Source organism: Dinoponera quadriceps, unplaced genomic scaffold, assembly GCF_001313825.1.
Source record: "Dinoponera quadriceps isolate SergipeBrazil2010 unplaced genomic scaffold, ASM131382v1 scaffold6118, whole genome shotgun sequence".
Lineage (NCBI taxonomy): Eukaryota > Metazoa > Arthropoda > Insecta > Hymenoptera > Formicidae > Dinoponera > Dinoponera quadriceps.
This window is the reverse complement of record NW_014562572.1, coordinates 477,243-501,847: the sequence shown is the minus strand read 5'-3', so window position 1 is coordinate 501,847 and position 24,605 is coordinate 477,243. Positions and strand designations below refer to the sequence as shown.

The 24,605-nt window shown below is 44.4% G+C and overlaps 3 protein-coding genes across 5 annotated transcripts in view; 1 reads left to right on the top strand and 2 right to left on the bottom strand.

Moving 5' to 3' along the window:
- Positions 1-3,117: 3,117 nt before the first annotated feature.
- Positions 3,118-4,103, top strand: LOC106751127 (probable small nuclear ribonucleoprotein G). The gene is made up of 4 exons (XM_014631920.1): positions 3,118-3,280; positions 3,397-3,419; positions 3,561-3,685; positions 3,990-4,103. Exons 1-4 carry the CDS (start codon positions 3,249-3,251, stop codon positions 4,038-4,040), a joined length of 231 nt encoding a protein of 76 aa, XP_014487406.1. The 5' UTR covers positions 3,118-3,248; the 3' UTR covers positions 4,041-4,103.
- A 719-nt stretch (positions 4,104-4,822) lies between these two features.
- On the bottom strand, positions 4,823-10,448 carry LOC106751153. 2 transcript variants are annotated; one of them, XM_014631983.1, is made up of 3 exons: positions 10,120-10,448; positions 9,652-9,782; positions 4,823-9,348 (listed from the first exon to the last, which is right to left on the bottom strand). In XM_014631983.1, the coding sequence occupies exons 2-3, from the start codon at positions 9,745-9,747 to the stop codon at positions 7,294-7,296; spliced, it is 2,151 nt and encodes a 716-aa protein (XP_014487469.1). In that variant the 5' UTR covers positions 9,748-9,782; positions 10,120-10,448; the 3' UTR covers positions 4,823-7,293. The 2 variants fall into 2 exon arrangements, with proteins under 2 accessions (XP_014487469.1, XP_014487470.1); XM_014631984.1 differs by having other exon boundaries at positions 10,108-10,132.
- Positions 10,449-11,211: 763 nt separating this feature from the next.
- LOC106751139 (disintegrin and metalloproteinase domain-containing protein 12) overlaps positions 11,212-24,605 on the bottom strand; it is a 100,643-nt gene continuing 87,249 nt past the window's right edge. The window contains exons 9-13 of one of the 2 annotated variants that reach the window (XM_014631947.1): positions 23,564-24,160; positions 22,916-23,117; positions 22,526-22,730; positions 22,001-22,130; positions 11,212-18,853 (exon numbers count right to left, since the gene is read on the bottom strand). In XM_014631947.1, coding sequence (XP_014487433.1) covers positions 16,324-18,853; positions 22,001-22,130; positions 22,526-22,730; positions 22,916-23,117; positions 23,564-24,160 — 3,664 coding nt within the window. In that variant the 3' untranslated portion in view covers positions 11,212-16,323. The remainder of the gene's footprint in view (positions 18,854-22,000; positions 22,131-22,525; positions 22,731-22,915; positions 23,118-23,563; positions 24,161-24,605) is intronic. The other variant, XM_014631948.1, reaches the window with a different exon arrangement.

Here is a 24,605-nt window from a genome sequence, read left to right as displayed (position 1 = left end):
TATATATATATATATATATATATATATATAATATATATACATATATATAAATGTGAAAGCGCTTACTTGCGAGCGAGCGACTTCGGACTTTTGCGATTTAGGCGGGGTGAGATTCTCGCAAGTCTCATCGAGTCGAAATTTTAGTCCTACTTTTAAATCCAATTTAATTCTACGTTAAGTGTTGTTCAGAGGTCTTCTATCGTACTCCTTTGGTGCTACTAATGGGAAAGCTATTGCCGTTTTCTCCGCTCGAAAACTTGATGTAGAACTAAAATTTTGACTTCGGGAGACTGAATTCCCTTTAGTAGCATTTAAACGAATTCTTTCTTATTGCGCTCCTTTGATGTTACAAGCGGGAACTTATTTCTCTCCCGTTCCCTCCGCTCGAAGACTTAATGTAGAATTTAAAACTTCGACCCGGATTAAGATACGTACGTAGTAGTTACTCGTATCCGCACCCGAGTGTGCCGTTCCCGCGGACGTCAGTCGAAATTAATTAAGAGTCTGAGCGATTCTTCGCTTCTTTCTATTTTTAGCCGTAAGGAGAGACGGAGGATCGATCGACCTCGAGTCGGTCTCGGCTTGCGGGAACGGAACGGTCCAAAGATAGGTGGGCGATGTTCCGCGCGCTGGACCGGTCCAGCGATATCGCACTTCCGTTGACAATTTATAGACGTTATACAAATCGATATGTCGTCATTATGTCTCTCTCTCTCTCTCTCTCTCTAGAAGTGTGTACGTACGTTGAGATACTTGCCATTCCACGGAAATTAGCCGATACGTTAATTCAGATCGATGTGCTGTTATCTTTGTATTGTAGACCTAAGCCGTCTCCACGCGCTTCGCTAACGTAGAAATCGATAGGGCAGCCGTTCTTTCCGTTCCTTTTTTCTCTCCTTCGTTCTTCTCATCACGTGGTCAATTGGCTGCTTCTCACAGAGCTTCTTATAAACACGCTCACCTCTTTTGGAATTATTATTAGAGACAAACTGACGGCGATCGCGCGCGTTATCCTGACGATAGCCGAGCTACTCTATATTCTGAACGCTGGAGACACGATCGTCCGCTTCTCGGTGTTGCTTCCGTCTGCGCGAAAAATTCGCAGAGAAGCGGGTGACTTGGCGCTTTGGTTGTGTGTGCGCGCGCGCGCGATGGAAACCGTCAAGCCTTCATTTCGCCATCGTTTTCGCTGTACGTTGTTGAATTCTGATGTATATACATGTTGTTGAAGACGTATCATATATTGATATATCTATCTCTTGAGAGAGAGAACTTAATCTTAAGTGTCGCGTGACGTGTAAAATTTGGACCTTGGAAACACACAATCGGGACACCACGGGAGAATCTTCCTCGACCCGCCATCTCCGAATCTCACATACGTCTCTCGGCATATTTGAGTGTTTGTTCACCTCACGGAATTGACGGGTGATGTGATTCACTCCTGTCCAAACGTAACAATGAAATGTCTAAATCGTCAGCAATACCGAAGTAATTACACTTGAACGATGCATCTCGTTTTCGAGCCGCATGGTTCTATACACATATATATTTTTACCGCACTGGACAGTTTGTTGGAAAGTTTTCAGGAGGATCCCCTGAATTCGCTCTCTCTCTCTCTCTCTCTCTTAGAGTTGTTCTTAATGTTAGCATCCTTTAAATATACCTTATTCTCCCACAAATCTCGTACATTGCTGAGAATTCTCGTTAAAGAGAGAGAGCCCAGTCAACACGTATGTCTAAAAGGCGTCTCAGAGACGTCCTTCAGACGTCTTATTGTCTAAAAGACGTCTTTACGACGTCTTTCAGGACGTTATTAATGTTATCTGGGAGTAATGTCGATCGCGCCGTCGGACAGTTCGTACTATCTATCGAGATGTTTTCTTTTTCTGAGATGCATGTGAGATATGCGTAATTTCTCGCATCTTGGTGAGTGGTTAATGTTGTACTTTTATAAATACGTACGTACTTATATTTTGTACTGACAGTACCTCACGCCTCGTGCGCCGAGGTGCATGATTAATGGGCAGGTAAATTATTTAACACGGGGGGGGGGAGCGGCTATGCATGTGTATTGTACGTGTTACATGTGACTGTCAATGACTCGTTTAGGCGTTTAGGATCGCTGTGACTCGCGAAACGATGCGAAAAAGGAAGATATTTCGTTGAGTAATTGTCCCGGGTGATAAAGCGACGCACTTATTTCATGTACCAATGTTGTAGGAGAGGAAATAAAGTTACGATTCCATAACTTGGATCGAGAGACATATGCTTTCCGCATTTTGACTGCAAATGTCCCTTCATGAATAATGATCTTGCATCGCGAAATCTCGAGTGCAAATCTTAATTTTCTCTCTCTTACTTTCTTCCGTCTCTGTTTTTTATTTCCGATGAAATTTTTAATAAAATTACTTTCTGTCTTCATTATTAATATTTATGCGTCTTATAATTACATTTTATAATTACACAACACTATTCCTTATTAAAAACTAAGTAAAAAATTCCTGAATTCTTTTCCTGTGATATTTATAAAATACTCCATCTCAAGTGTTACTTAGCATCTTCAGATGAGCAACTCGTGATAATAAAAAGATATAAAAAACTTATGAAACAATGATTATTAATTAAAACTTAGATGATTAACATTATAGTTCATACGAGCGCATATTCATATGTCATAGTAGACAATTAAGAAGTGTTCCGCATGAAATAAGAAAAACGTGACGCTTTGAGTTAAATAATAATGAAAATAGTAATGAGAAGAAGTTATTTTGAGACTTGCCTGAACGCTGTGCTTGAAGAAGTGCAGTATCCATACCATTAATGGCGCCATGTAGAGCGCATTCCACTTAACGTTCGCACCCAGTGATGCCAATGATTGGTATCACTGCTCGTAACGATCGCGAGCTTAGGCCGAATGTGCAATGTCCAATAAGATTAGAGCAAAGGAGAATTCATCCTTTGACAGAAGCAATAGCCAATCAGAACTTGCGCTAATAGTCGACAGCTTTATCTATTCCTTACTACCAGCGCGAGTAGTCTGATTGGCTGCTGCTTTTCTGTCAAGGTGTGAATTCTCCCTAAGACATATTTTGTCTCGCTTTAATTGATCGCACTAGTCCAGCAGTGCTAAAGCTAAAGAGAACAGACTACATAAGTAGTTTTAAGAATTGACGCACTCGTGTTTGCAGAAACTGGCACAACTCTGAATTTTGAATAAACGTAAAAAGTCGTGATTATTATAGATCAAAATGAGCAAGGCGCATCCACCAGAGCTCAAGAAGTAAGTGTTCTCTTCCATTTTACAGCGTAATTCTTCGCAACGTCACTTAGTCATTGAATTTAACATCACATTTAAATACATTATTTTATGTATTAAAACTTCTCACTTTGTTTCAGATATATGGATAAGAGATTGTCTCGTAAGTATTACGTCGCGAAAGAGCGTTAATAATATGCACATATAAATGCACATTAAAGAAAGAAATTAGCTTGCCGTTTAATTATGTTAGGTTAGGTTGAGGTATATTATTATTGTTTTGACTCTACTTCAAATCTTGCAGTGAAACTAAATGCAGGACGACACGTCACCGGCATATTGAGAGGTTTCGACCCGTTCATGAACATGGTTATAGATGAAACCATAGAGGAATGCAAGGATGGCACCAAAAACAACATCGGAATGGTGGTAAGTTATGTCAAAATTCTTCAAGGTATTCTACAATGCGTCGCAAAAGTCCTGCATTTTCGCAATAGATAGTCGTGGTTGCTTAACGAGAGTTGTCCAACTTGTAACATCTCATCGCAACTCAAAATAGCACTTCATAACTAGTAGTTGTCATTCTTTGTGACTGACGACAATACATTGTAGAATACCCTTTACAAGGAATAGATTATATAGATTGAAAGCTCATGAATCAGTATAACGTCACCATCAATAATCATATTATAGATGAGTTTTATAGATATAATTATATGAGTTGTATTTCTAGGTAATCCGTGGCAACAGTGTCATAATGTTAGAAGCTTTAGACCGAATATGATTTGTGTTACTAGAACTTGAGTTACCTTTGACATACATACTTTTAAATAAATAAGCAAACTTTTTTGTAAAATATACAAATGCCTTGATCCTTAACCTTTAACAATTATTTGAACAAAACATATATAAATGCACGCTTGCAGCAACTATTCGTTGTAAGATTTTCTTTATATTTATATAAAAGTATATTTTTTGTGATATCTTACGTTAATATTGTATCATTTTTTTTGTAATTACCATACATTAATAAAATATCGGGGGAAAATGTTTTATTAACGAATTTTCATTATAAATAGCGGTAAGGTAAAGGGATAAAAATACAAAATTGTTTATCTCACATATTGCAAACGGAATGAATACATTTTATAACCAATACATCGTAAATCACTCGTTAACATGTCTATTTCATCATGAAACTTGTCAAATATAGCTTGTATAAATATCTCTTTTCTTTTTACATATCTATGTTGCAAGCTTTATGCTTGTGCATTACAGTATTATATAAAACAAGTTATAAAGGAGATTGACTTCTACAGTTTATCTTATAACAAACATTGAGTTTACGATTGAACAGAACAAAGCGTTTCGACTTCACGTACGCGTTATATAGGCGGGGTATCTCAATACTGTTCGCTACTTAGAGGGGGAAAGAGAGAAATTCGCTGAAACTATTCTAACAACGATAAAAACGCGCAACAACAAGCAACATATTTGTATTAAATTTTAATATTTGCAATACAAACATACGCTCGTCAATGTCAGAGGGAAAATATAAAAAGCGCGTATTCCAACAGATTTTATTTCTACGCACAGATATTGCTTCAATAAATCTATAAAAAATAAATTATAATTGTATCAGCAAAAATACATGGAGAATTTTAAGATCCAGATGGATCCAGACCAAGGGAACGAGTACGAAGGAGAACATCTGCAAATGAACCCGGAAAAGGAGTCGCGAAGTACAAGCACATGAAGAATAAACATCAGCGTTCGATCTTGTACATCAAGGAAAACGTGTTGGTCCATACTCGTTTTCCCAGCTCGTTCGCAGATGTTCCTTCGTGCTCGCTCGCTCGGTTTGGATCCGTCTTTACAAGGCACGCGATATCTATAAATTGGTCGCATTCAGGAACATTATTTACACCATTAAACAAACGCACATTAACACAACATTGTACATACGTTTGTATTCTAGTAGTAGGACGGGACACTTCATATTGTTTTTCACAAAATGTGGCAATGTAAGATATTGCATGCGCCGTTAACAATATCTCACAGTTTCGCATCGTTTGTACCGTTTGCGTGCTGTGAAACAAAAATGTTCGGTAGACGCTAATAAACTCGCTGAATGTGAAATGTCCGGCGATTTTTAACCCTTAAACGATAATGCTTATTATTCGCCTATTCCAATGGTAAAGATCTTTTCTAAGTATAATTGTCTCTAAGAAACGGCTGATACTCAGCATCGGTGAAAGCAGTAATAAGATAATACAAACAAATATACACATCTTGTGTTTACATCTATATCACAATATATGAAGAAAAATAAAATTTGTCTTGAGTCACATTATCAATGTACTATAATACGGCCTCTCTTCCGAAAGGGCGAATATAACATTGTGTGGTTGTAAATAATGTCGTACTTTTAGGAGAAGTTATAATTTTTAACTGAAAATAACTTTTTAATCCGTATCGACGTTTATGAACAATGTCTCATGCTTCGATCATCCGAAATTAATTCAATAAGTTATTACATTATTGCAAAAAAAAGAATAGGCTAGTGGGATGTGTTGATATCACAAACGTTTTGAAATGTTCCCCGAACGCCGTATTTTCCATAAAAGTATTGTTAGAAAATAGATCAATTTATGCTATTAACATTATTTATAGCAAAATCGAAAGTGTAAAACCAATTTTGTTGTTTTAGAAAAATTTTGGGAAATCTCAAAATTTTATCTTTTGAAACGACGAGTATTGCATGCGTGGTTCAACAATTGTTTTATCTATAAAATACCATTACCATCTATTTTGAAAATAGGCAATTATGATCTCTCTCATTCTTTATATAATTATAAACTACATTCACTGTATTAATCACATTTTATAAAAAGTAATATTTTGCTGTCTTTTATTTTGATTGCGATATCTGTGAAATTACATAAAATATATTAAATTCCTCATATTATATATTTTTAATACAGGAATGTATATATAAGAGACACTACTACACTAGCACGAATATAAAAATAAACTACAATTTACAACGTAATTAAAATAATGACTATGGTCCGTATTCTGAGCTCTCTTTTATCGATAAAAGAGCCTTTAAAGTAGCTTAGGAACTAGCTGATTGGCTGAGAAGCCACGTTTAAGGCATTTTTATCGATAATAGAGAATTCAGAATGCGGACCTATGTTCAAGTCGACAAATGTAGCTTAAAAAGCATTTGAAAAAAATAAAGGGAATTTTCTATTTTCCTTGAGTGACTTCTTTTAGTCATATATTTGTGAGGTGTCATTCGTGTAATTTAAAATCTACCTAAGGGGTTTCCGTTTCCTTGCCATGGCCATTTTGATTAATGACGTCGAGGCGAGAAAAGGCACGTTGAAAATTTTTGCAATATATATTGAAATAAAAAGATGCGTTTACAAAATGCCGCAATTGATCAAGCAGATCTGTAATCTTGAAAAGTTTTCGTTCTAACGATCAATAAACAACCATAAAATTAATACAATAGAATCATGAAGAAAGGTTAAAAAGGAAGATTGCGTATCGTGTGAATTTTACAACTATTTATTGGTTGTCAGAGCAAACGAAAAGGTTTGGGATTGTTGTATAGATCTGCTTGAGGTAGAAAGAGAGATCAATTTCAAGTGTCATTTTGCAAACATATCTTTTTATTTCAATGTACTTTGCAAGAGTTCTGAAGCATTTTCTTGCATCTTTTCTCGACGTTATTAATCGAAATGGTTGCGGCGGTGAAACAGGAGGACAGTCACAGCGACTATTCCGGAGTTTTGAAAGAAATTTAATCTGTAACTTTCAAATTATAACTGCCCAAAAGCGTCTAAGAATACAATAAATATTATTACATTTATGAGAACACGAAGAAGCCACATAATACTCGTATTTCCCGAATTCATAAATGTATTAATATTCGCAACTATAATTTTTTGGCTTGTCTTAACGTGTTTCCAAATTCCGTTCGACAAGCGATATTCGGAAGTATCGGAAACGCGGTACATTGCGTGTTTTCATCTAAAAGCGACAATACCTTCCTCCTCGAAATTCTTACGGTTGGTGTTTCCCGTTACGGAAACGATCGTAATACCGTGGCCCTTCGCGTCACAGTTCTCGCTGTACGTCAACGACTCTTCGACATCGTGCTCTCCCACGGGAGCATCTTCGAGATAATCGTCGTGGTAATCGTCTTGATAGTCGTCTTGCTTCTCTATCTTGATACCGTTCTGAAATATCTCGACATTATCGCCGTAAGCGTCGAACGTATCCTCGCACTTGATTCTCTTCGCCCCGACTTCATCGGGGCCGCCGATCGCGCGACACTCCGTTTCGTCCGCGCAATACTCGTTCGAACATTCGGCATCGAATTCTACTTTAATACGCAGACCCGACGACCCGTTCGACTCGCCGTCCGTGGGACTCTTCAGCGAAGCGGGCGACTCGCAGGCGTAGTCGTTGCCCTGAGACTCCTGGGGCTCGCGTTCCTCACTGCTCGGATGCCTCTTCGTGCCGTGCCTGTCGCCGGTCGGCGCCCTCGTCGACGAAACTTTGGGAGGATGCTTCTGGCTCACGTGCTTGGCCACGTGCTTCTTGAAGTACCAGTCGGTGCTGAAGTGCTTGCAGCAGTAGACGCAGAAGAACCGCTTGTTCGGCTTCTTTACGAACACACTCTTCTGCTGAAAGATGCGCTGCTTCTGCAGGAGAGCCGGTGGTGTCTTGGAAGCGTCCACTATCGGCACCAACAAACGACCGGCCCTCGGAATTTGTTCCGCCTGAGCGGTGATGTTGGCGGCTATGATGGGCTGAAGGGCCGATAAACTCGGCACGGTCAGCGTAGTGATAACATTGCCCGCGACGACGCAGAACTTGGGGACGCCCTGTTGTCGGTGCAGCAGGGAGGGCGCCGTCTTCAGGTTGGTTATGGGTATCACGCGTATCGGCTCCAGCACAGTCTTAGTGCTCTGAGCCAACGAGTTCGTCGGGACGTGAGGCTGCGGCACGATCAAATTGCCAGGTGCCGTTGACGCGGCCGGTTGATCGTTGACCACGGACAGGTTGACGAATTTAACGTACTGATTCTGCGGTGGCATCGCCACCGCTTGAGTGTGAGCCGGGTTCACGATGTACGTGGTACCCTGTGCCGCTGGACGCGTCCCCTTGAGATACGCGCGATTGGAGAACAGCGCGACATCGCTGGGAGGCGGGATCGTGATCGTCACGCCGCTAACGACGTTCTTCTGACCACTTATTTGCGAATTGACGGGCGGAACCAACTGACCGTTAGGTACCGTAGTCACCGTGACGATCGGCTCCCGACTCGGTTTCGGCAGGATCACCAGCTCCTTGTTATTCCGTAAGGCTTCCATCGCCAGAACGGCCCCGTCCACCGGGTCCAGATAATTCTTCCTCCTCGCCCTCAAATCGTGCAGTATCCGCAGCTCCTGCAAGCGAAACCTGTCCTTTAATAAACGCTCTTTGCTCACATCGTTGTGTCTGTACTCGTCCTTCTTCTCGCACTTCTTATGATAGAGCCGCGACTTCCAGCTGGTCATAGGCACCATGCAAATGTCACATATGTCGGACTCGTCGCACTTGTACAACTTGACCAACCCCCTGCGACAACGGTCGTGGTCGATACTCAGCGCGTCGCAATACTCGTCGTCGCAGTGTTTGCCGACCAGCGCGTCTATCTCCTCCTCGTTGATGTTCAGCGCCAACATCAGCGACACTTTACCTTCCTCCACGTGCTGTTGCACTATCACATCACAGATGATGGTCTCGCACGGTCCAGCGCATCTGCATGATTTTGGCTTAACAGGGATCAAGATGATTTCCGACAACTTGTCCTTCCTCTTGGAGGGCAACAGATTGCCGTCCTCTTCGTCCGATGTATCCACAACCGCTTCCGATTGTTTTGAGCTAAGTCTGACGAAATTTCTTTTCAAGATATTCGCACGCTTATAGTCTCTGAGTACTTCCCTAGGATCTTCGACCGTCGGTACGGGGACTGCCTTAATATCAATGTTAGGCTGACGCAGAAGACGCATAATAGCGCATGGCTGTACCCACTGTAAACAATAGGCCGCATTAATTGACCAGTATCCTCGGAAACTGTCAAACTTGTCAAGACTAGCCTGTCAAGACTAGCTTAGCTTAAGCCTGTTCTTTTTCGAAGAAATGTTTGTTTCGCTCTAACTTACCGCACCAGTTCAGGAAGTTTTTCGGAAAAGAACAAACCTCTCGTCAAGACCAGAGATCAGATGTTTTTTTTTTGTTAAAAGGAATATCTTTCGAAATGGTGCTCAAAAAGGCGCACCCTCTCTTCTTTTTCCCCTTAACACTACGCCTCCGACACATGTGGCACAATTTACCTTAGACACAGCGGGTTTTGGTACAATATCTGGACATATATTGGCCGTCTTTATGGGTATGAGTTTGGGTAACGACGGATAGTCCATCTTCACCATGTCAAGTCGCAAATAATCCGACGTCCGTGGTTTCACTGCAACGAGAACGAAAATAAATGAGTGAAACGGGAACCTCGGCCGGAGAGATGCCAACGGCGCGCATTTTCGCGCGTAAATTCTCAACCGGCGATCCGAAACAATAACTTAGCCTTACTTGTTTACTTAGCTAATTACGATCGCGTCACATAATGAGACACACACACACAAACACGCACAATACGTCGTCCTGCGCTTCATTGATTCGCGGCAGGAAATAACTTGTAGGTTAGCCGAATGTGGGCGAAACGACCGTCGAAGAAGCCCTCGGCTTCGTCGGAACGCTTTCGTACGTGCTCACATCGATACCGCGCCGATACTCACAACGATACTTACCAGATCGGCTCTTTGTGGTTCACCCGACACTGTCACTTTTTGCATTTCTCGCAGAAACGCTGCGACTCGTTTTTTTTTTTACACTTTCCCTCCTTTCTTCCGTCGAAGGTCGATTTCTTCCTTCGAACAGGCGCGAACGTAAAAGTACGGCCTATCGGTCGCACATACGCGCGAGTCGAACGTGTACTTCCCCGCGTCCGACGCGTTTCGTTCGCACGCACGTGGTCGCTTCGGGCTCTGTCAACACCTGACCCGACGATCGGCCGAACGTGACTGCGAAGACGCCGCGGGGGAAACGCTCGAGCTGATCGCGAAAACTGCTCCGGACGGCGGCCATCGATGGAACCGCAGCCAACGCGCTTTTCTTCCGCGCATGTGCGCGCCGACCTCATTCGGATCGCGCCTTCGACACTCTCATTTTTCTCTCTTTGCCTTTTCGCGCTTTTCCTTCCCCTCGGCGCGGCCGCTCTATTTCGTCCACGTGTCTCTCAACTCTCTTCTTACCGCTCGACTCCTCGTTCCCGTTCCGGAAAGCTCGGGCTTCGAAATAATCCCGATTTTCCATCGTCGACCTCTCTCGCCTAGCGCGAATACACTAGAGGTCTGTTCGTTTTCACTGCACCACTGAGCTAGTAAGTTGAAGCGAGACAAGTATATGTTTTCTCAGTTCAACTTATTGCACTAGCGGTGCAGCGGAAACGAACAGATCTCTTGATGAGGCGCGCGTCGAGGTGAGAGAAGAAAAAATGTGGGGTATGTGAAAAATAGATGAAAAATATATTCAAACATATAAAGGAGGAAATTCTACTCGCGGTGCGTGCCACGGATACGCGACGAGAAACAGCTTTTTTACAGCTTTAAGGGGGAGAAACCGGGGATGCGTGTTCCTACTCATCGATCCCCGGGACAAATCTTATGACATCATAAATTAGGTCAACTACTGACGTCATTAATGCGTCACCGTACGTTTACTGAGTCTCTTTTATACACGATACAGTATAAGCTTCTCCTGTAAATGATATATTTATTTCAGTTCAGAACATGGGTCAGTTTGTCTGAAAAATTATAAGAATTAACTTTTCCTAATTTTTTCCACTAGCCATGTATCAGAAGCGTTTTCAAGCTGCACGCCTACCTTGCAAGGTACCTGTATTTTATTATCAGAACCATCAAATTATTTAGCGAACGAACGCTCTCGCACGCATAATTTCGTTAAGAATAAAAATATGACTTTGAGGAGCTAATTTTTAATTTCAACGACTTATTCGTTCACGATTCTCCGATCTAAATCGAGGTGATCGAAAGACGCGACCTGTTCTAAATCGAGTCATCGATGATTTGAAATTAGCTATTCGAGCTATTGGAGAAAGCTCGAGTTCGAAAACGAATTCGAATCGATTGGTTCGATTCGAACAATTCCTCCTCCTCGACTGCGTCTTAACAACGCGGACAAACGCATGACGGCAGGATGATGTTTTATAATTGGAATAAAGACTTTATTGTAACATCGTTATGGTTTTAGGTAATGTACACATTATCGTAAACCGACGGCTATGTAATTATTGTAGTACTTATCTCAGCAGTGTGTGTCATAGGTAGGATGCTACTTATCTTTGGTACCGCGAATGTATAATATAACGCATATGCAGCGCGCGCGCACGCGCTACGTGGTTTCTTTCTTCTCTCTGCCTCCCTTCTTTTTAATACCTACTAGACGGCGTAAGACAAAGCGTTGTAACTCAATCGTACGATGCATCGTAATAGGCTGCACACATATACCGCCCGTGCGCGATAACGATCGTTGTATGCCAAATTGCCTCGTTTGCCAATTAGTCGTTCGGATATATCTTCCACAATGCGATACAATATTTACGGTAAAGTAGTGGGCGGACACGACCGCTCGTTGCACTTTAGTGGTGTTTAACATTCTTTTTTTCTCTCTTCTTTTCTTTGTATTTTTTTCCTTTTTTTTCTTTTTAAAGAGTCGTGCTCTTGCGAGTATATTACTTATTCACGTTAATAAACGGCGAGCAGGCGTCGGTGAAGCAAGCCGCCACCGCCACCTCCTACTCGAACAGCGTACGCTAAACGAGTGTCTGATTGTCCTCGTGATGAAGCAAACACATACGACGTCACGTCACGTACGGAGAAACAAGCGGCAAAGGCAACGCGCGATACGCACACATACATACATACAGAACGCACGCACGCAGACAGACACATAGCCACGCACACGCGCGAATAAACAGTCAAAAAGCTTTATTGAACCTCGATTGAATTTCGCAATAGTAGGACGATCTCCGCCTGAAGGCTCGCGCGTAGGAACTGTCAGCTGACGAACGCTGACGAATCCGCTGGCGAATTCGCCGCGGGATTCGCGTGTTCACGAGAGACACGCGCGCTGCGTGAGGGAGAACGGCTGCCTTCTTTTCGTAAAAAATAAATGCACGAACACAGAGCCGACTCTTCTGTTCAATCAAAGCTTTTCTCACGCGAATTCTTCGCGCGAGCGAGCGAGTGGGCGACTGCAAGCGCGTGCCCGAGAACAATGTGGGTTTGTTTTCTGTTCCTGGCTGCACTGGTTCGAGAAGTGTACACTGAAGCGTTTTCCATCCCGGAACCGACGTCAGCGACGCTGTTTTCTACTCCAGCATCGGCGAAATTCGATGCAAGAGTTCGCTGAACTGGCCAGGTTCTGTTCTTTTTCGAAGAACTTCCCGGACCGGTGTACATCGATGAGCAACAAGTGAGAGTGAAACCAGCTGTAACTAGTTTCATTCCGACTTGACCGCACTAGTTCGGGAAGTTCTTTGAGAAGGAACAGACACCCGATGCGAGCGAGGGCGGTTGGAGCAGCACTTTCGAATGAGAAAAGAAGCAAGGAACATCGAGAAGCTTGTGGGTCTCGTTATGTTATTGAATCATTGCACTTTCACGCCAATGTTCACGACCCAGGTAGCGCAGTTAGTTTCATATTACGTTTTCTAAACGTATATAATACGATTACGAAACGTTACATGCGTTTAGTTTAAATGTGAAACTGTGCTACCTGGGGACACGTGTGGACGTGCGAAGCGATACACTCGAGCGAGACTCAAAGTCACGTTTTGCGTTTACATTTTGGAAGTTTACACTTCTAGATGTTTATTATAAAGCTAATCGAAAGAAAGATAAAATAGTAAATAGTAAATATAAAAATAGAAACTTTCCTAGACGCTGAAAAGACTTTACAATATTTACATTTTAATATGTAGCATTCAATATTTAGATGTACAAGTTAGAGCTGCCGTCCGTTGAAGATAATAAACCAGTCGAAAGTAATAACTGCCAGTTACCGTTGAAAATCATAATAATAATAAATAAAAAAAAATAGTATTTAATTCTACAGTTATAACGTTGCGCACCATTTTATTTTTTTTCCTTCGACGCGTTTTTTACACCTTGGCTCACACTAGTTTTGGCTTACACTTCGGTTCCAGTGCAGTCTCGGTGCAGGATTAGATTACAGACCCGATGAATCCGACGCCTGACAAGTATCGGAATTGTTTCTCGCGCTCGCACAATGCGTTATGACCCTCGCACGCTCCTCGGTGAACGTCTCACCTATCCGCTCGCGAAATCTTTGAGCGCCAAAGCTATGCACGGATGGCGACGTCGAACGATGAAGCCGACGCTTGGTGATTTGGTTCTCTTTTCCGCCCCGAGGATCGCACGAGGGTCAAGAGGGGGGACAACTTACAGCTTAACTTATCCAGCGCGAAGGTACGTTGTACAAAACTTGTTACTTAGCCCTATAGCGTATTTTTTTATGAACAACATATTTACACGGATCAGTCAAATAAATATTGTTTTTAGTCTTTGCATCTCTAGCGCGGCCCTATAGACGAAGAAGCAGGCGACTTCGTTTTTTTTTCTTCTTTCTTTCTCTCTTTTATCAATATTCAACACGCACAGGAGGACGACGAGAAAAAAGTAAAGGCGATGCGTGTGTGTGTGTGTGTGTGTGTGTTTGTAATGCTGCGCTGCGCGACCGAGGCGAAATACATCTTGGCTTGAACCGGAAACCTTCTTCTCTTCTTAACCTTAAGATTCATTTGAAAGAATATCACCTTTAACTTGGGTTTCGCGGTGTTACGTCACTAGCGTTTTCTCTTTCTCTCTCTTTTTTTTTTTCTTTTACACGTGCTAACATCTAGACTCTTCTAACTAATGGCATTTCGAATTTTTTGACTCCCGCGGAATCTCGAAGGTACACGATTTGTGATCTGAATTTTATATCATTAATCTTTGGAGAAGGGGGACACGTTCCGGCGTTAACGTAGAAATGAACCGTCCATCGGCCACGAGCGCGACGACGTCCGGCGACGAAATTGGGTCGTCGCGAGAATCCGACGAGGCTCGTTCGGCCTAAACGGCTTCCTTTGAACTTAACAACTTCCCGAGACTTCCCACATATAATCTGTTTATGTAATCACGGTATAAAATAATTTGGTCGCATCTATAGCCCGCTAGTCGTAACAATGTGGCGGCGTATATAGTGTTATTCTTCTTTTTTTTTTCTTTTCTGTGCACAATATCTCTTTATACACGTACATATCACAGAGGTCAATAATTTCGTACACGCCCTTTCGGTTTTAAGCGAAGGTCTCGAAAATAATGTCACTTACCTCACAATATCGCTTATAAAACGCTTAAGATAAATATTACGGTAATTATTGGCTTACACGTTTACGTTCGAACGTCGGCAATGGATGTGTTTCTACAAAAAATATGAGAATTTTCCAGTGGATATACTATTTACACAATTTTCATTCCTCTTCAATGCCGTGTCTCCTATGTGTGCCGCGACGGCCATTATTATTACGCGCCTATGTACTCTAATATCCTGACAAGAAATATATAATATCCGCTCGTAAAATTTGCCTTCTATGGATCTTAGAGGGGAAAGAAAGAGTCAATCCTTGTACTATCTTTCAGTTTCTGCGTTCTTTTCCTTTAGGATCCTCAAGGTAGTTGGCCCATGGCAATATATATTGAAGAGACAATGCTCGATATACAACACGAAGAAGAATTCGACAAATCTGTGCTAAGATATCAATTTCGCCAAAACTGGGCAGTCATCGATGTTGCGATTTTTCTATAATATTTCTACGAGTCTTTTATCGTTTTCTCGTTTTCCATCAAGAGGTGTGAATTAATGAGTTATCTGACTTTGAAATATTCGAAAAATTTCTTTACTTAAAAAAATTGTTAAAGTTTGAAAATAAAATTCAAAAGATCCTAAATTCGAAATATCCTTCGAATTGTAGCGTTTGAAACGAATTTCGTAGGTAGGTACACGGGTATGTACCTATGTGCAGGTAAACGTCCGAATAGGCGGCGTTCTATATAATTACCCTCTTCAGTTTTCGCATTCTTTCGACACAATAGGTAATAACAGACGGGTTTCCCCCTCCGTTGTAACCGTCACTTTCGAAAGTCTGACCGTTATTCAATTTTCTAACTGACCAACCGTCTGCTACGCACTGTCGGAAGAAATCAAGATTCTACCGGAGAGACACGAAAGAAGCAATCTGGGCTATTTTACAACATAAATTTTCCATTGGCAAAAATTCGCGCAGCACGATAACTGTCCGTCTGGTGAGAACATTTGTGTCAATATCGTAGCTACCAAATTTTTCGTAACTTTTATATAATCTTCATATTTGCGTAGCATTAAATATACCGAAGGATTATTTCCCCTTTTTTAGCGATTCTTGATATTTCGAGAAAATTCGATACATGATGTTTACTATAACAAGATATGAACTCAGCATGTACATCAGTATTGTAATAACAAAATAGTGATCGACACTCCACAGCATTCATGTTTAGCCGAAGAGCAAATATTTGATGAAAGACAACCGGTATTTCCATCGACATGCCGTTGAAAAAAATTCGAAATGGTTCCCGAGGAAAACGCGGTTTCACGGGCCGACTACCTCAAGAGTAACAAGAGTCACAGAGACACCGTCCTCGCGCAACCGCGTTTTTATACTCGCGCGAGGCCGCTGAGGACCGCCGCTGAGTGCGAACGCGTTCACCCGTTTCTACAGCAGCTTCTTCGCATTCTCCTAAACGAGAATGAAATGACGGACTAGAATGTTTCAAGTATAGAGATTTCCTTCGCTTCCTCTCTCTGCCGCGGGAGATTAACGCCGCCGCTCACTTCGTCACTCGCGCCGTCGTCACCGGCTTCTTAGTCGCGCTCGGAATAGTCCTCGCGATGCCGGCATTCTTGTTAGCCTCGAACTTTTGCTGCAACGACGCCACGTTGGATTTCCCGCTCGCCGCCCGCTGCACCGGATTCATCCTCGCGCCGTCCGCGCTCTTGGCCTCCGTTTTCACCACCTTCGACGACGTCAGCTTGCCGACGATCGCCTCCTTGGCGGCCGACTTGGCGGTGATGCTCGCCGCATTGCCGGTCGGCGACTTTTTCCTCTCTGACAGGCCGGTCTTTGACGCGACGCTCGAGGGCTTCAGCGGCGTCGTGGGCGTCTTGACGCCCTTCGGCAGCGTCGGCGCTTTCTGAACGGTCTTCAGCGAGAGACTGAACTTGGGATTGCTGCCCACGACGTCCGGCGACTTGGTGCCGCACTGGTTCGAGCAGCTTGAGACCAGGTCCGGGCTATTGAACTTGCTCAGACTATCCTTAGGGCTACAAGGCACATTTTTGACAGATACGCTATTGATGGTCGCGCGCGGGTCGTCCTTATCTAAGTCGCTATTCGATTTGCTCAGCTGCGTCTGCCGACTCGCGTCCGTCGTCGTCGACTTCGAGGATCTCGAGGACGACAGGCCGCCGCAGTTGTTGTTGTCGCCTGGATGCTGCTTGCTCGACTTCAACGTATTATCTGAACTTTGTCTGGCGAGCTTCGACTCGACGGGCGTCTCCTTCGCGATGTTCGGCGGAGTCTTAGTCCTGTTGAACGCCGGGACTTTGCTCTCGGCTTGGTCGTCCTTTTTGATATGTATCGAATGAGCCGGCCGGCTCTTCGTCGGAGCGAACGGCTTGTACCCCGCCGGACTCTCGGGCGGCTTCATGCCGAGCTCCTTGGACAACTCGTCGTTCACATTCGGATTGTTGGAGCTGAGGAGCGCGTTCAGCTTGCTCTTATCGGCCGGCTGGTCGTCTTTGCCCGTTTGCTTCCTGTGCACCTGCGGCACATTGATCGCGGACGGATGAAGGTAGCCGGAGCTGGTGGTGGAGCTCGACGAGTTAAACTTACCGGAGGCCGAGTTCGAGTAGACGCTACCGGGCGTCTTGTAGTGGCCGGAGTTCATGTAGCCGCCCAACGAACTGTCGGAGCCCATATTGTCCGTCTTCGACGGCCCCTCCTCCTCCTCCTTCTTCTTCTTCCTGGCTAACGTCGAGGTGGAGTATATGGAGTCGAAGTTGCGGTTCGAGATCTCCGACACGATCTCCGAGAGCAGACCCATCGAGCCGAGGGCGGCGCCGGGCGTCGGGTCCACGCGCTTTGGCAGTTTGTACTCGTTGCCGGCCGGCGCGTTCTTCCGGTTCTTCTCCGGCACCGGTTCCTCTATCACCGCGTAGATATTGTCGTTCGTCGGCGACTCCTCCGTGATCCTCGTCAGGGACGACTCCGCGATCAGGTTCATGCAGTCGTCGTAGGTGTTCTCCGGCGGCTTCACCAGCGGATTCTGGTAGCCGGGCAGCCCCGGGATCTTGATCGCGCTCTCGATGGCCTTGTCGGCGGGCGGGCCCGGGGGCGGCGAGGTGGGCCTCACGCTGCTCGGGATGCTGCTGGGCCTCTTGACCGGCGTCGCTTGGCGCATCGAGCCGAACGTGTGGATGGCCGGCCGCGGTGTGATCTTGCTGTCCCTCATGGATTGGGCGCGCAGCACGACGTTCCGCTTCTCGGCCGCGGGTATCATCACGGGGATGACCGGCGTCGCGATCTCGATCTCCGTCTGCGGTATGGGATGCGAGATCTCCAGGTTCCTCAGGATCTCCTTGTCGAGCACCTTGCTCGCCTTGTGGTGCTGGCCCCTCGGCAACGTGCTGCTCTTGCCGTCGTCCTGCCGCTGGGAGTTGCCGCTCTTCATTATCCCGGAGCTCGGCCGCAGTATGGACGCGATCCTGTTGAGCGTGCCGCCCTTCTCCGGCTTCCTCTCGCCGGGCTCACTCGTCGTGGCCGCGATCACGTTCGTCAGCGGCGTGCTGTTGGGCCTCTGCGGCTTCACGGAAGCCGGTCGCGTCGGCACCTCCGGGGCCGGCCGGGTGGGCACTTTCAGCTCGACGGACGTGCAGGTGGTGGCCGCCAGCACCGGGCTGCTGATCAACGGCCGCGCGGTCGAGCCCGGGTTCAGCGGCGGCAACGTCGGCGCGACCGGCGAGCTCTCGGCGAAGCTCGCGCCGAGAAGATTGGCGCGCGGCGCGCTGCACTTCTGCACGGGTTTCGTCTTGATCGCGACGGTCGGTATCGTAGGCGGCGCCGGGGCCGGTTTCGTCGGCTCCGCGAGCTTCGACTGATTCGGGATCGGCGTGATCGTGAAGCCCTTGAACTGCCCGAACAGATTGTTGTTGTAGCGCTCGTCGGCCTCTGCCTTCGGCAGCAGGCTCGCGCACGCCGGGTCCTGACTCAGGCTCGAGTCGATCGTCTCGATGTTACGGGACATGGGACTGGAACGATCGATCGTTTTGATTAGCAACCCGTTGTGGCCGCGGTCGCTCCTGAAAAGTTGAAGCAGAATTATAAGCGGAGGAACTGAGGTGGGCTGTAAGCGCTGTTATGTCGCGTGTAGGAGTCCTGCCTATCGAGCGTACACGTTGCTCTCCGCCTGCTTCTTTCGAGATTGATCGGAACGGAGAACGCCTGTTATATGGGGTGTCGTCCCATTCCTCGTATACTTGTAGTTTGGCGTGAACGAACGATTTCCTACCGCTTTGCAAACAACCAATTTGCAAGACGGTGTTTTTTCTTCACATTGATCTAAATTACAAGTATATGATGGATGGGACACTCAGCGACAGACACCCTGTGTGTGTGTGTGTGCATTTCTTCCTCTTGTGTGCGGACCTCGATAATAAAGACACATCCGTGAAATTATGTTGGAATGATGTACTACAGTGATTGATACAAACTTAAGCTTCTCGACTGCGTACTGTAATTCGATAGTATATGTGATACACTCTGAATAACACATGCACACCCGTGTTCAAGGAATGAATTACCGGCCGCAAAAGAAATCGTGTGTGCAGATACTTTTCTCAAAAGTAGCCGTTCACCGTAAAAAGTCCAAACGCATGCAAAGGCAAGACACAATCGCGCAGGGGGAGATGTTAGTTACAGATTAAAGTATTAGTAGCAAGCACTGGAGAAGAAGGAAATCGTTGATTGTAAAAGAAGACTCCAAGACACTTCGTGTCAGTGTACTGCATATTTATTCAGTAATAAAATCGTACATTTTCGTTTGTCTAAGTATGAGTAACATTATCGGATATATCTGATCTTTATATCCTGCTCTTCGTTCCCATATATTCATATAGAAACGAGCAATGAATTAAACCGAGTACTTTATTGATAAAAATTAAGTACTTCTTTTAGGCTGATTATTAATATAATATTAAGTAATAGTTAAAACTGACCTTTTTAACGCGCCGTTTTTTTTTTAACGACTGTATTGTCGGTTTTCGTAAAATGCAAAAGCTAGTAAGAAAAGAATCTTCAAACATGCTTCATGCCCACGTAAATACAATCTTCTGCGCATGCTCTATTACGTTACTAACAATCTCCTGCCAACACAATCTCCGCCTTTATATAGCGCAATATGTATATTTTCGTTTGAAAAAATATCAAATTTACAATTTTCGTATGTATGAAAGTTTCATTGGCCCTCGAAGTGAACAGTTTTGTTCTACAAGGTTTAATTAGTTTTCTTTTTTGTTTTAACGTTAATTTCGACGTGTATAATAACTCTATTAAGGGGGAAATCGCTATTAACGAGTTAATAGTTCGATAATATTGTGAAAAGAGAAAGAGGAAACAAAGCGTATAAATATTCGGGTTATGTGATATTTTTGTGACGAGCGTATGCGCATTAATATATTGCAATAAATATTAATATCGCGTCAATGTAAATCGCGCTTATTTGTATAACTTCCAGTTTATGCTAATGTAATATATAATTAGTAAAATGCAGTCCTAAATTAGATAGTGTAAGTTTCATTTTCTGTGTACTTAGTAAGAGCGTGCCGACGAGAACAAAATACTGTTCACTGAATTTTGTGTGTTCTAAAATTTTCGAAACTTACGTAAAAGAAAAACCAATCAATGCATATTGCACCAAGGGAACTTATGCATCACGTTTAATTGTAAGTACACTAGTAAAAATTTTTAATGTGTATATTGAGTAAAAAATTAATACACACGAAATCGTCTCCCGTAACACTTATTACATAAGAGAATCCATTTCCAACAGATCCGACAGATCACACGATAGACGATATACGTGATATTCATATTTAAGAAAGAAAGGTTTCATTTGCATCCTTAATTATTATAATCTCATTTCTGATACACCTAATCCATGTAAAAATATCATAATTTTGGCTAACGATACGTCGGAGCATATTATTACGACTATCATCAGTTGGAATCACAGTAGGAATTACTTTATCGCATTTTGGCATCAGTAATGTCCAAATATCATTTCTATATACCGCCACCATTTGCAAGTCCCCGTATATTATAATGCAAAAATCATAGCTTGTCGCAAAGAGCGCTACGATGTTTGCACTATGTTGAGTAAAATCGCCCTTAAATATATGTATATATATATATATATTTCATATTCATGTATACTTAATTAAGCGAAATATCTCTTTCGTGATCAAATAATATCAATTACACCGATACTAATAAGAACTGCCGTGCTTGCTTCGACTTTTGCAAATGCATCGGAAAAATATGCTTTCAATGGAGCATCGTATCCAACGTCTGAAAATATTCGTGAAATCATTTCTATCTCTGCGGAGAAAGAAAGAGAGAGAGATTCTCGAAAACGAAGATTCGACTCCTGGTGGATATCGCACTGCGTGAAAATTAACATTAATAAGTATCTATAAGAATATACAAAATGTGTTTACGTGACGCGTTCGCGCGTGAGGCGAGATTCCTGATTTGCGGAACAAAAAATCGTTCAGATCTTTGGCTTTAAGCTTTGAGCAGGTGCCGGTGGGGGTGGTGGCTTTTTATTGTAAAACGGAGCTAGCGTTTTCGTACTCGCGTTTTCGTTACTGAGCAATACCTCCGACGACTTTGGGGTGATATTGGACGGGCTCTCGTTCAAGTGCTCGAACTTGAGCTCCGTGTTGAGCACCAGCCCTTTGACATTCTTAGGCGACTTTTTCTGTAGCTGTTGGATACGCTCCGATATTATGGAGCCCAGCTCCGAGTTGAACGGAGGGGACCTCCTCGACTGGACCTCAACAACGTCGGGCACTGAAAGAGTCGCCGCCATGTCCTGCGTTTGGGACTGCGCTTGGGGTTTCGCGCTAACCTCCTGGGGATTCGCGCCGAACAACAAGGACTTTCTGTACTCGATGTTATTGCTACACTTGATAGCGTCCGGATTGGTGGTGGATATCAAACCGGTCTTGGTTATCTGCAGCGACTCTTTGAGCGCGACATGATCACTGATCATAAACACTCTGCTCCCCTCACGAGAGTTATCCTTCTGCCCCGGCACGAGATAGGCGGATAACACTCGTAGGAATTTGTTACCGGCGATGTAGCGTGTCTTTGACGAGGGAACACCGAGTGGCTTACTAACATGCGGTTTGCGTTTCTCTGTAAAACGATCGAGGCTGAATACGTACGTAGACATCACACCCTTCTTCCAGTGCTGCTTAGAGTTCCTGACGTACCAAAATCCAAGCAGCAGCAGCGCCGTGACGGGCACCACTCCGAGGAATATTACGTAGAGCGCGGTGATGAACTCGTTTCTCGCTGTAAGCATACCAAATGCACGTCACGTTGCACGTTCGGCGCCGTTCGACAAATTACGGATCTCACATGTAATAAATATAAACAATAATATAATTTCAGTGCTTTAATTTTTTCCGTAATTCCCTATAGGCATCACGGGTATGTCGGTTTTGGGAGCTAGTTTCTAGAAACTCCGAACATCTTGAAAAATAATTATTTGCAAGGAAAAATGTAATCATTCTCATAAGACTATCGCATATTTTGATAGGGAAGAATTCCCGGCTTGCGTCAATGCGCGTGAATGAAAATTGTACACCTTCAACATGGCTTTAGAGCCCGAAAGCAAAATGGTGTGTCGATTTTTCGCTGCTTTTCCTTTAAACATTATCAGATTGAATGTTGCACGAAATACTCACCGTTAGGATCCTCGACTGGACCGCTATCTTCGGAGCCTCCTACTCCGGGCTGAAGGCAGTCGGGTGGCCGGAAGCCACGGTTACAGTGGCAGTGACCGAGACTATTACACACTCCGTTACCATTACAATTGTTCGGGCAGGGTTTGCCGTCAGACACGGACGCTCTCAAGTCCGCTATCGACATGCACTTCTGATTCACACACATCTAGACAATACGAAGAGACTGCAATTACCCAACACAGTTGTGCTAATGGAGTGCGCGTATCGTGTTTCGCAAGTACGAATATCGCGAACTGTTACAAAGTTATCTCTCCCGCCGTTGCATTGTATGCGCCGGCGGGCTGGGAAGACAAGAAACTCGGTCGGTCGGTGTTACCTGAGGCACTTTACCTTTCCAGGTGCGCACTTGGCGCCGTCCGGTGTCAGTCCAGGATCGACTTGGCTGAGCCCGAGATCGACGATGGCCGATCGACACGGCTCTATCTTCCCACGGACGTTGATGAACGAGTGACTCAAAGTCGCGACAGACTCCATGCCGAACTCCAACCGTTCATTCAGGTGTTTGCAGTGGAGCATACCGCAGAAGCGATTTCTGCAAACGGAACGGAAACGTACTTTTCGTGCGAATGCCCAACTTCTCGCAGTCCGTCGGAAGTCCGTCAAAAAGTTCGGCCCCACTTTCTACTTCACTGAGATATACGATTTCTACGAATCTTGCTGGAACCTTGATGAAGGATCACAGGTCGGTATTCATCGTCAGATTTGGAAATGTTAGTAAAGTTTATTTCACTATTTCTTCTTTTAGATATAAAAGGAAATTAAACTTCGGCGAAAAGCAATTGTCGCTCCGAACCCACAATTGCGGTTTTAGTGTTAAATTCATCTTCTGAGATGATCTGATTGAATACCGGCTCGATTTGTTTTTTTCCCCCGCCGAATGATATCACGGTCGTCGAATTTCACTTGAGAAGAAATCGAAACGAACTTTTTGATTGACGCAAAACTTATCTCTCGTTCTACCTTTATTCATCAACTTACTGATCGTTACACTTGATGAAGCTCGAATCGATCTGATTGTAGCCGCAGTTGCCATTCTTAGTGCCCTTGTTGTTCATCTCATAACACTGCGCGTCGGAGGACGAGCCGCTGGGGCCCCACAGGAGTCTGCACTGGTCGTTATGGGTCCTGCACGAACCCTGGTAACAGAAGGCCTCTCCGTGGTTGCACGTCTCCCCGTCGATCTTGAACACGTCGGCCGGACAATACTCGCTCTGACCGGTGCAATACTCCGGCAGATCGCACTCGTGGTCGGCGCTCCTGCATTCCGTGCCGGCGTTCTTCGGTCTGCAGGTCTTCAGGTCGCAGCACTCGCCGGTGGCGCAGCTCGCGTTGCTGTGCAGCATGCAGGTGGTCACGTTGCAGCAGGGATTGTCGCAGTTCTCCTTCAGGCCGCAGTCGCACTGCTCGCCCGGCTCGACGAATCCGTTGCCGCATATCGGACTGTCGAACAGCTTCTGCGGCTTGTTCCTCAGACAATAGTCCATCCCATGTTCGAAGGCGAGGGTCAAGTGCTCCAATGAGCACGAGGACCAATGTATGGGCCCGGATGAGCCGCTCGAAGATGCCATTATACATCTGCAAGATGTAACGTTGTTGCTTTCACACGAAATAATAATAAACTTTATTGATCTCGAAAACAGAAAAGAGCAAAAGTGAAATACAGAGAATAATAAATAAAGGCCAAGGAAGGGGTACTAAGAAGCGGGACATCAGCAATGCAACCGTCCTACCTATGAAAGTTGTAACGATGAAATATTACAAAATACGAGAGGAAAAGAGACAAAGAGAAACGCATTAACGATCGGAAACAATGTTACCGGCAAAGGTATAATTCTCGGCGGCGGAACAAAATGCGGGGAGCGAAGAAGCAGAGCGGACAGGGAGGAAGACAAAAAGCGTTGGAATATATTTCACTGCGGTGAGAGAAAAAGCAGCAACAGAACCTCACGATGTCTAGGAAATGCCAACTGACATTAGCTCGTATTCTCCACTCTCTTCTATCGATAAAACTGTCTTAAAT

What these genes read in the sequence shown, in the direction of transcription:
- LOC106751127 (XM_014631920.1), top strand. Translation starts at nt 3,249, where the DNA reads ATGAGCAAGGCGCATCCACCAGAGCTCAAGAA. An exon ending in TATGGATAAGAGATTGTCTC is followed by an intron (nt 3,420 to 3,560) that starts GTAAGTATTACG and finishes CAAATCTTGCAG; the next exon opens with TGAAACTAAATGCAGGACGA. An exon ending in AAAACAACATCGGAATGGTG is followed by an intron (nt 3,686 to 3,989) that starts GTAAGTTATGTC and finishes TTGTATTTCTAG; the next exon opens with GTAATCCGTGGCAACAGTGT.
- LOC106751153 (XM_014631983.1), bottom strand. Translation starts at nt 9,747, where the DNA reads ATGGTGAAGATGGACTATCCGTCGTTACCCAAACTCATACCCATAAAG. An exon ending in CAAAACCCGCTGTGTCTAAG is followed by an intron (nt 9,349 to 9,651) that starts GTAAATTGTGCC and finishes TATTGTTTACAG; the next exon opens with TGGGTACAGCCATGCGCTAT.